At 40.8% G+C, this 14,686-nt stretch overlaps 1 protein-coding gene across 1 annotated transcript in view; it reads right to left on the bottom strand.

Annotated features, from left to right (window-relative positions):
* SEMA3E (semaphorin 3E) overlaps nucleotides 1-14,686 on the bottom strand; it is a 220,585-nt gene that overhangs the window by 53,226 nt on the left and 152,673 nt on the right. The window contains exon 5 of the mRNA XM_025181682.3: nucleotides 9,644-9,737. Coding sequence (XP_025037467.2) covers nucleotides 9,644-9,737 — 94 coding nt within the window. The remainder of the gene's footprint in view (nucleotides 1-9,643; nucleotides 9,738-14,686) is intronic.

Raw genomic sequence — 14,686 nt, 5'->3', positions numbered from 1 at the left:
TTCTCTTACAGCTAGCTGGGACTCTGGGGGTATGTCTATGCTGCAAAGTTAATTTGAAATAACAGCCGTTATTCTGAGTTAACTTTAATAGAGTCTATACATACAAACCACTATTTCTGAATTGATTCGAAATAGCGGAGTGCTTAATTTGAATTTGGCAAACCTCATTCTACGAGGAGTAATGCCAAATTCAAAATAGCTATTTCGAATTAAGTGCTGTGTAGACACTTAATTTGAAATAGGGGGCCTCCAGCCCTTCCCAGGGAGCCCTTGTGGGCACTCTGGGCCTAACCAGGAAAACTATCCTCTCCCCCAGCCCCAGAGCCATAAAGGGATAGACCCTGGCCACAGTGCCCGTGCAAGCTCCAAGCCTGCATGATTTTAAGACTGTTTCCGGCCAGCCTTAACTTCGGTTCAGGATCCACTCAGTGTGGACATGCGATTTCGAAATAGGAAAATACTATTTCAAAATAGGTTTTTCTGTAGATGCATTAATTCGAATTAGCTTAATTCAAATTAACTATTTTGAATTAAGTTAACTCAAATTAACGCTGTAGTGTAGACATACCCTGGGTGTGTTGCTGTAAGGGAAGGGGAGAGGATTTACGTGGGCAACTGAGAGATGTTGCACTTGTGTTTTGTGGCTTGGAACTGGAGTATTGTTTGCGTTTGCATTTCTTACTTGTTTTACATTTGCAAAGGCATTCTGTTTTATTTTGTGCCTTTGTTTGCAGTAGAGTTTCTGTTTCTGCCTTTGTATCTGTGCCATGCTGTTTTATCTTGGATCCAATTTTTTAATAACCAAAATCACAAGCTACATACCATCCCTTGCTTGGACTGGTTTGTCCTCTTTCCCCCCTTCTTCCCTCCTACACTGTTTAAAGAACAGAGTCAAACAGGCATCATTAAGAGCCTCTTTTCTTATGTTAATTGTGGTAGAGCTGTGTTTCTTCTATATTGCTTGGTAGGAGTGAAATCACTGGGAAATTAAAGCATTTGACACTGATGGGCAGAAGTCACAACCAAGAGGCAGATGGCAGTGGATGGTGACCAGGGTGGTAGTGAGGAGCTGTGATGAGAGGCCAGCAGGGTCGTAGTGGAGAGGCATGGCAGGCGGGGGATAGGTACAACATAGTGGCAGTGAAGAGAAGGGATCAGGTTGATGGCAAGTGACCAGTGGAGTGAGTAAGATGTCTCTTTACCTCCCTCACCTTGCATGGGAAATGAAATCTATGGATGCACTTCTGAACTTTGGGTCAGCGCTGACCAAGATCAGTAACTGAGAGTGGAGTGCAGAGAAGGTTTTGGCATTTGAAGGGGACATTTGGTTGCTGGACTTAAGAACCTGTGTAGAAAAGGCCACTCCTCAACCTACTTAGGGTGGGACTTTTACTCATGGCTAATGTTTATGAACTTTTTGCTGTTTCCCAAATTACTTCCTTCCTTGTTATTAAACGTTTCTTTTTTTGCATTCAGACTCTGTGCTTGTGACTGGGGAAGCATTGCCTCCCAGAGGTGCCCAGGGGTGGTGTGTGAATTTCCCAGATTACTGGGTTGCGGCTGAAGCCTGTTCTGTGTTGAATGGATGGAGCGGAAACCTTAAATATTTAATCTTGCCCTGACTGCTGCTGGCTCCAGCTGGCAGAAGGGCTTTACATATATGGAAAAACAAATTCTGGTATTTGAAAAAAAAAAAAAACGGCTGAATTTTGCATTCTTCGTGCACTCACAATTCTTGGGAATTTTAGATGCTGGAGGAAGGCAGGGTAAAGCCAAAATTGGTCCCTTCTGTATGAATGTAAATTAATAAGGAACAAATAGATATAGCCAGTGCTTTTTTTGTTATGGTACTGCCTGGTACACAGTACCGGCACCTCCAGACGCAGTACCAGCACCTCCAGTCAGATCTCAACAATTTTTCCCTTGGAGTACCGGCACCTTTTTTTTTTTTTTTTTTTTTTTTTATTAATACAACAAAAGCACTGGATATAGCATAAAGATTGTTTAAACTTCAACAATGAGAGTCTCATTTCTTTAAAGTTATATAAATATTAGAGCCCATTACTGTAAACTTTTTAGGATGCACCAAAGCAATCTGTACACAAAATTAACATAAATACTTGTAGAATGTTGTAGAGTGCATTGGGATATAAGGAATGTTCTTGCCTGTCTTTCTAAAATATTCACATTTATCTGTTTTTAATTAGCAGAATAAGGAGTTGACAGCATACAGACTCTAGTTTAGTAGACTGTGTAACAAATATCTTAACCTGATTTTGAGGTGGTCCCAGCTGAGAAAGTGTAATTTAAAATCTTTGGTGAAGACACATGCATAGTACACTATCTAATCAGTCTAATGCTATCTTCTGGTTTTTATCTTTTAAAGCTCAAGCCAGGCTTTGCTCTGGAGTGCTTTTAATTAGGAATAACAAATTAAATGATGATTTCTACAGTCCAGGAATGTAACTAGAGCTCTGTCTGACAAGCTATAACAACAGGATTTTATTTTTAACCCAAAAAGTGTGAAAAGCAAAAATGTGCAGAGCAGAGGAAAATGCAGAACTAATTTTCCTTGAAGTGGCAATGGTCAAGAAACACAAAGTCCTTTTCTTCTTCTAAGACTGAGCAAGAAACGTTATTAGATTTCAGGAACCCACTCTCCCTCTCCTTCATTAAAAAAAAACAACAGGCATCCTCACAGTTATTAATAGTGGGGACATGTCTTGATGAAGATGTCATCTTTGATGTGACTGAAAACACATGGCCATATCCCATGACAATTTTCCTAACAGTAACCCAAGGTTTAAAGCATAAGTGGGGAATTTTTTGGGGGAGTTGGGGGCCACTGACCCACAGACATATGTCAGGGGCTGAACACAAGTGGCCCTCAACAAAGGAGAAAGATACTCCCCACATTCCCCTTGCACACCAGAGCCAGGCTGCCCAGCCTAGTAGATTATGTGTGCTCCAGCCCCTGCAGTGAAGCAGCAGGGGGGCTGGAGTGCCAGAGTGGGCTCCCCAGTGCTGGGGGGGGGGTGGGTCCCACGCTCTACACCGGTGTAATTCAGGCCTAGATCCTCAATGAAACTTACACACTGAATTCCCATTGATTTCAAGTATTTAGGTATCTGATTCCCATTGAAATGCCCATTACAATTAATGGGAGTAAAATGCTCAAATATCTCTGTGGAAATACTCAGCCCAGAAATAGCTCCCAGCAACAAAATAGAGGAATCACTTTTATCTGTGATTAAAGTTTAGAATTGTTTGAATCTGGAAGGTCATTTTCAGTATGTATGATTAAAATCAGATTTAAATAGTTTTACTTTGATCAGAAGAAAATTGTGTTTATTTTCACACTTCAATTTAAAAGCTCAGTTCAACACAATGATAGTTTCTGAGTTGGTTTTAAAATGGAATATCCTATGATTTAATTAGTTTTATGATAGGCCGTTTGACCTGATGGTAAAATATCAGTAAAAACAATTATATCAAACTTGTCATAATTTGTCAGCATAAGGAAACAGAATATATGTTCAACTACAGAGCTGTTGCATAAAATGTAAATGTTTAGATAAGTTACACACAAAATTTACCTTGTAATAAATTGGACCTATTGTTTGGACCTATTTTCTAAAAAACAAAACAAAGATATCCTTATAATTGTATATGCTTTCAATAGTCAAAAGCAGCTCTGTAATAAATCACATAGGCTAATTGTGTAAGACCACAGCAGTGAATAAAACACTTCAAGTCTATAACTTCTGATATATTTAATATTTTATTAGTAAGCTCTTACAAATTTATACCCGGTTTTAATGTCTATTTTTTGTCTAGGAAAATCCATTCTGGTAACAGTCCCTCTGGCTTTATAAGAGTAGCTTTGTTTATTTATGTAATAGCCCAGGTAAATTCAAACAAACAAACAAATAAACCAATCATGCCACTGTTAAAAGTCATTTTGTTCACCTTAGTGGAAAGGATGCTGGATCCCTGATTAAAATCAAATTATAATCAGAAAGAAGATAATAAATTAAACAAGAACGGGAGTAACATGAAATTTAGGGCACGGCTAGACTACAAGATTATGGCAGAAAAACGTATGCAAAATGCGCTCTGCATTTTGAGTACCTTTTTCCAATTCTTTTGTTGGACTGGGCCAAATGTTGAAAACAAAAACCCTCTTTCGGATGCCCTCTTCTTCCTCGTACAATGTGGAATATGGGGCTTCCGAAAGAGCGTGTTTGCTCTTTCGCAAAAAAAAAGTGGAAGAGCAAATGCATTGCCTGGATGCAGCAGAGTTTTTGAGGATACTTCTGGTATCCCTCTGCGCCCCCCCCTTCCCCTCCTCCCGCCTCCCGCAGTCGAGCTGTATCCTTAGAGGGAGGCCTCAAAAGAATGGAGGATTTGGTAGTTGCAGGAAAACCCTAGTTTATAAAGTTGGAAACAGACTTCAAATCCTTCAAAAGAAATGTAATAGTAATTGGGCTAAACTGACGATTTATTAAAGGCCCTTAGGAAACTGATTAAAAGAACCTAAGTCACACTTTTATAAGTGACTTAGGACCATCTTCATCACAATGTTAGCTGCCTAACTTCCATTGAAATCAAAAGGAGTTTGATTCCTAAACACCATTGAGGATACGGGCCCTAGTAGGGTTGCCAGATGTCCAGTTTTGAATTAGACAGTCCAGTATTTGAGCTTTGTGTTTGGGAAACAAATTGAGAAAATATGAGAAAATATAAATGTCTGGTATTTTCTAAATAAGATGTAATGTAGATTGTGATATAATGTCAAGTATGTCTGGTATTTTTGTTGAAACCAGCTGGGAAGCCTAGGCCCTAGTCATTTAAGAGCCTAACTCCCTGTGACTTTTAACGAGGCATCTAAATCATTTAGGAATTTTGACAAATGTTCTTGTTTCTCTCTTTACAACTTCTTTTCTCTTGATACAAAACAAATATATTTGTTCTTCATCTGGGATGAATAACACCCCTTCTCTCCCCTTTCCTCCAACCCCCCCCTCCCCCGCCAGCTCCCCGAGTTTGCAATCTTGCCTGCCAGTGCTAGGCAGTTTGTTCTTCAAGCACATGCTTGCTTGTCTAGTGAGCTGCCAAGTCCAATATTAAACAGGCTAAGCAAGAAGGAGTAAACCAGAATCCCTTGATCATGGCTTACAGGTGCACAAGTCTATTTGACATACGTTTTGTCAAAGCCAGGTGCCAGAATACAAATGCATTATTCACCAACTTGGGGCTACACCCTCACTCATACTATTTTCTTAATTTCTTATCTCCTTTTATGGCTGCATGATCCGTGTACAGCTAAATGGCTAAAGTCTTCTTAGTCTGCCTCAGTCTTTGCCTGTTTTCTATTATATTACTGATCTTCCTGTTGCCTTACCTGATCCAATGATTAGCCTTCATTTGTTATGCTTGGAGAGAGCCAGTAGTTCATCCTTTCACTTATGCTGCTTTGGTGTCATCCACAAAAATGGTTATTTATTAATGGCTACAATTCTTGTTTCTATGCTTCTCATTGTTCTCCAGATACTTCACTATGCTCAAGGTTCTTTGAGTTGCCGTTTCAGAACCTAAGCTCCAGGCTGAGCCTGAGTGCATGTAGATCCTAACTCTGAGATGCATGGGTTTTAAAACGCTATGTAGACATACCCCAAACTGCTTTTTCTGAGATCCAGACATGAAATTCCTTAATGTCAAGGTCTGAAGTACAAGTACCTAATGGCTAGGTATATTCACTCAGAACACAACTCAATTCCAATTTCAGACAATAACATAAGAATGGTCATACTGGGTCCTATCTTCCAAGAGTGGCCAATTGCACGTGCCCCAAAGGGAATGAACAGAACAGGTAATCATCAAGTGATCTATGTCTCTCTCACTGACTATCCCTTAAAAAAACCCTCAAAAATAATCACATTTGCATTTCTCAGAACCACTAGTTGCTGGCCTGTTTCTTGTACCTATTACAGGCAGTCCCCGACTTACGGCGGATCCGCACTTACGAAGGGGGCTTTTCTCGCCCCGGAGCTCACGGGTGGCTCCTGGGCGGCTTTGCTCTGGTGTCCCTGGTCTGCAGGGGGGGTCCAGCGGCTTTGCTGGACCCCCCCAGCAGACAGGGGAATAGGAGCAAAGCCACGGAGCACGCCCGCAGCGGGACAGCCCGCAGCGGGACAGCCCAAGTGCGCCCGGGCTGTCCCGCTGCGGGCGTGCTCAGCGGCTTTGCTCCTGTCCCCCTGGTCTGCTGGGGGGGGGGGTGCAGCTAGTGCCCCCCCCAGCAGACCAGGGTTTTCTTGCCTACCCCTGGGATAGAGCAGCTGGGGGTTGCCGGGTTGGTCCCGCAGCGCCGCTCCGGACCAACCCGGCAGCACCCTAGCTGCTCTGCCCCAGGCGTCCTGATTCAGCCGCTGCTGGTCAGTTTCAGCAGCGGCTGAATCAGGACGCCTGGGGCAGAGCAGCTGGGGTGCTGCTGGGTTGCTCTAGTAGCGCCGAGGAGCTGCGCTACTGGAGCAACCCAGCAGCACCCGAGCTGCTCTGCCCCAGGCATCCCCAAGTCAGCCGCTGCTGAAACTGACCAGCGGCTGACTACAGGAAGCCCGAGGCAGAGTTGCTCTTCCCCAGGCTTCCTGGAATCAGCCGCTGATCAGTTTCAGCAGCAGCTGACTTGGGGACGCCTGGGTTTCTTAAGTTGAATATGTATGTAAGTCAGAACTGGCATCCAGATTCAGCCGCGGTTGAAACTGATCAGTTTCAGCAGCGGCTGACGCCAGTTCCGACTTACATACAGATTCAACTTAAGAACAAACCTACAGTCCCTATCTTGTACGTAACCCGGGGACTGCTTGTACTCTGATCAACACCTCTCCTTATCTACTGTCCCCTACTAGTCTAACATCTTTGTATTATAAAGTTGGCAAGCTATGATATCCTACACTTTGTCCAACACCACCAGATTATAAAATAAATATGTATTGGATTGCATTGTATTGTAGTTTCAAATGTCTTGATCCTGCAATGAGATCTTCTTGGGCAGAACTCAGTGTTGTTCTGTGGTGGCCTGGCGATGTGTCCACATGAATTATTTTGAAGCAAAATGCAGGACAATGTAGCACTTTAAAGACTAACAAGATGGTTTATTAGATGATGAGCTTTCGTGGGCCAGACCCACTTCCTCAGATCAAATAGTGGAAGAAAGTAGTCACAACCATATATACCAAAGGATACAATTTAAAAAAAATGAACAAATATGAAAAGGACAAATCACATTGCAGAACAGAAGGGGGATGCGGGGGGGTGGGAAGGGGGAGGAAGGAAGGTAAGTGTCTGTGAATTGCTGATATTAAAGGTAGGGAGAGTGGGATGTTTGTGAGTTAATGGTATTACAGGTGATAATTGGGGAAACTGTCTTGGTAATGGGTGAGAAAGTTCAAAGACTTGTTAAGTCCTTGTTGGTAAGTGTCGAATTTTAACATGAATGACAGTTCAGAGGATTCCCTTTCAAGTGCAGATGTAAAAGGTCTTTGTAGCAGAATGCAGGTGGCTAAGTCATTTAGAGAGTGTCCTTTCTGGTTAAAGTGGCAAGAAACTGTTTTCTCTTTGTGATCTTGTCTGATATCTGTTTTGTGGGCATTAATCCTTTGGTGAAGTGTCTGAGATGTTTGTCCAATGTACATAGCAGACGGACACTTTCGGCACATGATAGCGTAGATTATATTTCTGGATGCGCAGGAATATGTGTTCTTGATCTTATAACTCACTTGGTTAGGTCCAATAATGGTATCAGCAGAATGAATATGTGGACAAAGCTGGCAACGGGGTTTGTTGCAAGGGAAGGTACCAGGGTTGGTATTAGTGTGGTATGTCCTGTGGTGGTTGGTAAGAATCATCTTGAGGTTAGGTGGTTGTCTATAGGAGACTATGGGTCTGTCTCCCAGAGCCTTTTTGAGTATGGTATCCTGTTCCAATATAGGCTGTAGTTTATTGATAATGTGTTGGACAGGTTTAAGTTGGGGGTTGTAGGTGATGACAAGTGGTGTTCTATTGTTGGTTTTCTTGGGTCTGTCTTGAAGTAGATGGTTTCTAGGTATTCGTCTGGCTCTTTCAATTTGCTTTTTTGTTTCTCTGGGTGGGTAGTTGAGATTTATAAATGCTTGGTAGAGATCCTGAAGCTTCTGGTCTCTGTCAGTGGGGTTAGAGCAGATGCGGTTGTATCGAAGGGCTTGGCTATAGACGATGGATCGTGTGGTGTGTTCTGGATGGGAGCTGGATGCATGTAGGTAACTGTATGAGTCAGTGGGTTTTCTGTAGAGAGTGGTGTCTAATTTTCCATTGTTGATTTGTACGGTGGTGTCCAGGAAGTGGATCTCTCGTGTAGAATGGTCCAGGCTGAGGTTGATGGTGGGGTGTAGGTTGTTGAAATCTCTGTGGAATATCTCCAGTGTTTCTTGGCCATGTGTCCAGATCATAAAGATGTCATCGATGTACCGTAGGTAGAGGAGGGGTGAAAGGGGACGGGAGTTGAGGAAACGTTGTTCTAGGTCAGCCATAAAGAAATGACTTAGCCACCTGCATTCTGCTACAAAGACCTTTTACATCTGCACTTGAAAGGGAATCCTCTGAACTGTCATTCATGTTAAAATTCGACACTTACCAACAAGGACTTAACAAGTCTTTGAACTTTCTCACCCATTACCAAGACAGTTTCCCCAATTATCACCTGTAATACCATTAACTCACAAACATCCCACTCTCCCTACCTTTAATATCAGCAATTCACAGACACTTACCTTCCTTCCTCCCCCTTCCCACCCCCCCGCATCCCCCTTCTGTTCTGCAATGTGATTTGTCCTTTTCATATTTGTTCATTTTTTTTTAAATTGTATCCTTTGGTATATATGGTTGTGACTACTTTCTTCCACTATTTGATCTGAGGAAGTGGGTCTGGCCCACGAAAGCTCATCATCTAATAAACCATCTTGTTAGTCTTTAAAGTGCTACATTGTCCTGCATTTTGCTTCAACTACCCCAGACTAACACGGCTACATTTCTATCACTATGAATTATTTTGTAAGATTGGGGCTATAGTCTATTGCTGAAATACACTCTTCTCCCTGTAAGCATCCTTGTTTGGCTTACAAGTCAATTGCAAACCCTGGACACTTGGCATTTTAAGAAATGTCATAGGTTGCGATGACAACAAAAGTCCTCACTTATAGAAACCATTTGACCTAACAGCATTTTTCTCACTCGGATTTCTTTTATCAAAATTAAGTTTTGTAGCTCATCTTGCAAACTGGCATTGTTGGATGCATGTTTCATTTGTGTAAATATTTTGAACTGAATATATTGTTTTGCTATCAAGGAAAGGAAAACTGTTGTTGCCATTAATATTAAGTAGTAGTCAATTATCTTTGTATAAAGGCACATATAATACTACATCTGCTTGCTCATCTGAGATACACTTGCTCATATTTACACTGTCTGGAATGTAATATTAATGTGGGTACCACCATTACAAGTTATGGCTGTAAGGAAATACTGACAATACCTTGCAGAGCTGATGAAAGATACTAAGACAGACAGTTTGACAGCACCTTGAAGATTGAGACATAAAGTTCATTACCAATTAAAGTAGAGATGAAGGAGGAGCTGGGGTCAAAAGGGCACCTGCCTCGTCCTCTCTCAAATTTGTTCCAGTCCAGGTGAAATAGATGATCCTTTAAAGAAAGAAAAAGAAAACATTATAAATAGGACCTTAAACTAAAAAAAAAACCCTTAACTTATTTGATGTCTAGGAACTGAATTGATTCTTTTCCTGTGTAAGAAAAATAATATTATCATTGTTCACTAATAAAAGTGTTATAAAGAGTCTTTGCTTTCCACAGAACATATTTGCATACCCTCTACTCTTTATTATTTACTGAAGTATGAAAGTAATAGAATTAGTTATTTATTTTTATGGGTAGCGAGGGAAAGTTTCCCTATCTCTTCATAAATTACCTAAATATTCAATGACTAACTTGAAAAGAAAAGTTTTTGTCCTCTCTTGATAAGATGGAACAATATATGTAGTGTATAGAAGCTTTCTGGCTCTAAGTGTCTTTTATGTGCTAAAAACTTTTAGGAATGAATCTTTTATTTAATTAAAACATTCAGAGCATATGATTTATACTGTGGATGCACTCCAAAATTAGTGTTGGAAGAAGATGAGCAAGCTAATTTAACTTTCTTTATATAAAGCCTAACCTGAACTCTTGCTACTGCAATGTTCCTTCTTTTATCACCTATATTTTGCTGGGTTTCCAAAACAGCTTTATTTAACTAAAATGTCAGGTGGGAAGAATATTTCTTAAACTATTAAGTTATTTATGAAGTTCTTACAGGTTTATGAATCCTTACCATGGAACTATCAGAGCCAACGCAATGTTCATTAAAATAATGAGCTTTTTGTTAAAGAAACATTAAATAGTAATCTAATCATCAACTCTGTTAAACAGGATGTTATCTTTATCAGAGTGAGCATCTTTCTGGTAATTTTATTAAATTGTGTGAAATTTCTGATTATACATATCTAACAAACTATGAATGTCTATCAAATGTTAATGTTTAAAATAATTAGACAGGTGTTCTGGTTTTTTTTGGGAGGGGGGAAGGAAGTGTATTTTGTCTGAATTTTCAACAAATTGCACATAAATATGTGAGTATCAGGTTGACCTCTGTCTATTTTACTGGGTATGTGATTAGTGAGTTCATTGGAAGCTTTTTTTTTTTAATGTGCACATTATTAAACAGTTCCCCTCCAAAAATAAGGAGGGGGTGATAACATTTGCATTGCCAAAATAAACAAAGCAAAAGAATTAAGAGTTTGCATTATTAACATGTATGATACCATATATTTCAGCAATGCCTGTTCTATCTCACAGAGTTACTTATCAGAGAGGTGATCACAGTTTTAGGTTGGTGGTATCCATGGATTCCAAATCTTGGGCAGAATACAACCACACAAAAAAGGGAGCTAAAGATGTACAGACTTTAAAAAGGGATACCAAGATAAAAGAATAGAAGGACATGAAACAGAGTGGTGGGTGAGGAGAGGAAAGATAATGAGAGTGATGTTTTAGTTCCCATCCACTCAAGGCCTGAACAAAGTTAGACTAAACCCTTATAAATTTGTCTAAAGCCTGTGTTCTCCAAAATGTTACTCTGTAGTTGACTGCCAGCCATCTCTCTCTGCCAAGCTTCTATCCCTGAAAGCAGTTGCTCGTCTATCGAAGCAATATAAACCATTTTGCTACAAACACTGCTCTATAGAACCAAGCTTTCCATGAGCTGGAGAGTTTCCAAGATGTTGGGATGTATCCCAAAGCACAGTTCTGGAAAATAATTTCTATATGGATCATCATATTTATTCTCCTATTTCTAGTGTAAAGGACTGGATCTTGGGACTGTCCCAAAACACATGAGACAGTATGGCTCCAGGAAACCCACATTTCCAGAAGCAGTCTGTATGGGAAAACCCAAGCACTGTAACCTATGTGGAGACCAGTGCAAATTAAATATAATTTTTTGCTGGATCAGAATTAATCATAGCTCAACAATAAGAGTTTTTAATGTATGGCAAGGAATTTCCCCATTGGATAGGGTGAAGGTTTATATACAAATCTTTGTTCCAAGCCTACAATATTAAGGAGAGTCATTTGGACCAGGAAAGCCTACAGCTGATCTGGCAAACATATGGAACTCTCTTCACAACAACAACACTGGAGTTTCTGGTAGTCCCGATGCCTCTTGATTAAATATGTCCTTCAAATGATGTTTAAGCTGCAGACAACAGCTAGTAGGTTGACGTTTTTGCAATAGAAGGAATTGATTCTCTGAAGTCAACCAAGACCCCTAACATTTCTTCTTTTCCAGCAGTTCTCATATATTATATTGGGGAAAAACTAACCACTGAACATCCCCCATCAACTTAGATTTATATAGATGTGGGAAAAATTACAAACCAGTCCACTTAAGAATACTTAAAAGTTGAGTCAGTCAGGGTGTGTCTAGACTACAGAGTTTTGTCGACAAAAGTGGACTTTTTTCGACAAAACTATACCTGTGTCTACACTACCGCTGAGTTCTGTTGACATAACGTCGACAGAACTCAGCAGTTTTGTCGACGCTGGTAAACCTCATTTTATGAGGCATAACGCCTTCTGTCGACAGAGTTTCTGTCGACAGAAGGTGTTATTGCATGTAAACTGTCCTTTGCGTCTACACTACTATGTCAACAAAGCAGCTTGCTTTGTTGACAGAACTGAATGTAGTGTAGACGCTCTTTGTCGACAGAAGTTTTGTCGACAGTATCTGTCGACAAAACTTCTGTCGACAAAAGCCTGTAGTCTAGACGTACCCTCAGTTCCTAATACACCAGTGTGACCACTGCTGAAGACACCTGGGCTACGTCTAGATTGCATCCCTTTTTCGTAAAAGGGATGCAAATTAGACGTATCGCAATTGCTAATGAAGCGGGGATTTAAATCTCCCCCACTTCATTAGCATAAAAATGGCTGCTGCTTTTTTTCGGCACGGAGCTTTGCAAGAAAAAAGCACCAGTCTAGATGTGGATTTTTCAGAAAATAAAGCCTTTTCCGAAAGATCCACGTCAAGACTGGTGCTTTTTTCCGGCAATGCTCCGTGCCGAAAAAAAGCGGCAGCCATTTTTATGCTAATGAAGTGGGGGAGATTTAAATCTCCGCTTTATTAGCAATTGCGATACGTCTAATTTGCATCCCTTTTACGAAAAAGGGATGCAATCTAGACGTAGCCCTGGAAATGTTAATCACTATTACCCATCTCTGTTTCAACAACTCGACAGCGATGCTGCTGTCGAGTTCCTTGACATAGCATCCTGTCTGCTTTGTCAGTTCCTTGACATAGCATCCTGTCTGCTTTGTCAACAAACTTTTCAAAATTTTGTCATTCAAGTTTTACTGTACAGATACCAACCAGTGAACCCAAATGCTCTGGAGTTTTTGGTACTCCCAATGCCTCTTCAGAGTCCAGTCCTCTTAACTGAACTCACAAAAATTAGTCCCCTGCTGCTTTAAAGAGACAATCCACAGCTGCTCATTAACTTAACTGAATCATACAAACCCCCCACTTAAAACCCTCCACCAAAACTTAACAAAACACAATCTTTCGTACAATTATTTTTCTTATCATACACTTTTTCTCACCATGGCTGACTGGATATTTAAGCAGGAACCAACACATATAGGTCAAGGAATTGGGCATCTTTGACTCCTCAGGAGAAGGAAAAGTTAGAGATTTTTGCTCCTTTCCTTTTAGTCCAGTAAATCTTCAACATGTATTTTTCTCCCTTCTCCTGGGGTGCTGTTTTCTCTCCCTCTTGCTAACTTGATAGCTTTGTTTAACTGACTTGTAAATGATACCTTTATTGTTCCAGCCTGAAGACCAGCCTGGTCAGACAAGCAAATATGCCTTACAGGACAACCTGTAGACACAGATTCTGACAAGAGTACATTAGTTTTGGTGAGTATGTCAGGTGTGACAAAAGTTGCTGACACAGAATAGTAAACCTTCAATGGGCCTCTGTATCACACTTCTCCTAACATTGATGCAGTAGGATTAGCCTCTGGCTACTCTGCAGGTTTCAGTTCAAAGTCCCCCTGAATCCATAGATTAACATACATACATAACCAAGTAGTTGATTCACATTTATCTGGTTCTGTTACCCCTGAAGGTGTGAAACCAGATCTCCGAGTCTTCCCTGTTCCAACCCGCTAACCAGAAACATATTATTTCTGATAACCATGCCACACAACCACATCATAAACCTCCAGGAACCCAGCCCTGCAACCAAAAAGGATGCCAACTCTGCCCACATATCTATACTGACGAATTCATCACTGGAGCAAACAACATAAGTCACAAAATCAAAGGATCATTTGACTGTACATCCAGTAATTTGATCTATGCCATCAAATGCCAGCAGTGCCACAGTGCTATATATATTGGACAAATGGGATGGTCTCTGCGGGAAAGAATCAATGGACACAAATTGGATATATGTAAAGGGAATATACAGAAGCCTGTCAGTGAGCATTTCAGCTTGCCTAATAACAGTCTGACAGACCTGCAAGTAGCTGGCTTATCACAAACCAGCTACAAGCCAAATACACAGAGAAGCCCTGGAATCCACAAATTCAATTCATGCTAATGGACTCAGTCGTGATATGGGCTGGTGGGGACTCTACCTACTTAACCACTGAAGGTGCTAGCAGCTCCCTAAGTGGTATCCTTCCTGTTTTAGGAATCTATTGACTGATTTTTATGTGCTTAGGTTTAAGCACCCATTCTCCAGATACTTAATGATTCTCTGTCTCCACTCCCCTTCCCTTTTTTCTTTCTCTTCCCTCTCCTATTTATTTTCATATTCCGAACTCGTAACTCCGGTCATATGAAGAAGTGTGCTGTGCCCACAAAAGCTCATGATACCATCTACATGTTTCGTTAGTCTGTAAAGTGCTACGAGACCATTTGTTTTTTCTGTAACAGACTAACTCGGCTACCCCTGAAGCTCCTGTTCCTAACAGTTTGTCCTGCTCTCAGCAGATTACTGGCCCACCGCTATTTTCCTAGCTGTACCGATGTCTTG

This window comes from Pelodiscus sinensis, chromosome 1 (assembly GCF_052426305.1).
Source record: "Pelodiscus sinensis isolate ZL-2025 chromosome 1, ASM5242630v1, whole genome shotgun sequence".
NCBI classification, from domain to species: Eukaryota; Metazoa; Chordata; order Testudines; family Trionychidae; genus Pelodiscus; species Pelodiscus sinensis.
This window is presented reverse-complemented; position numbering and strand designations above follow the sequence as displayed.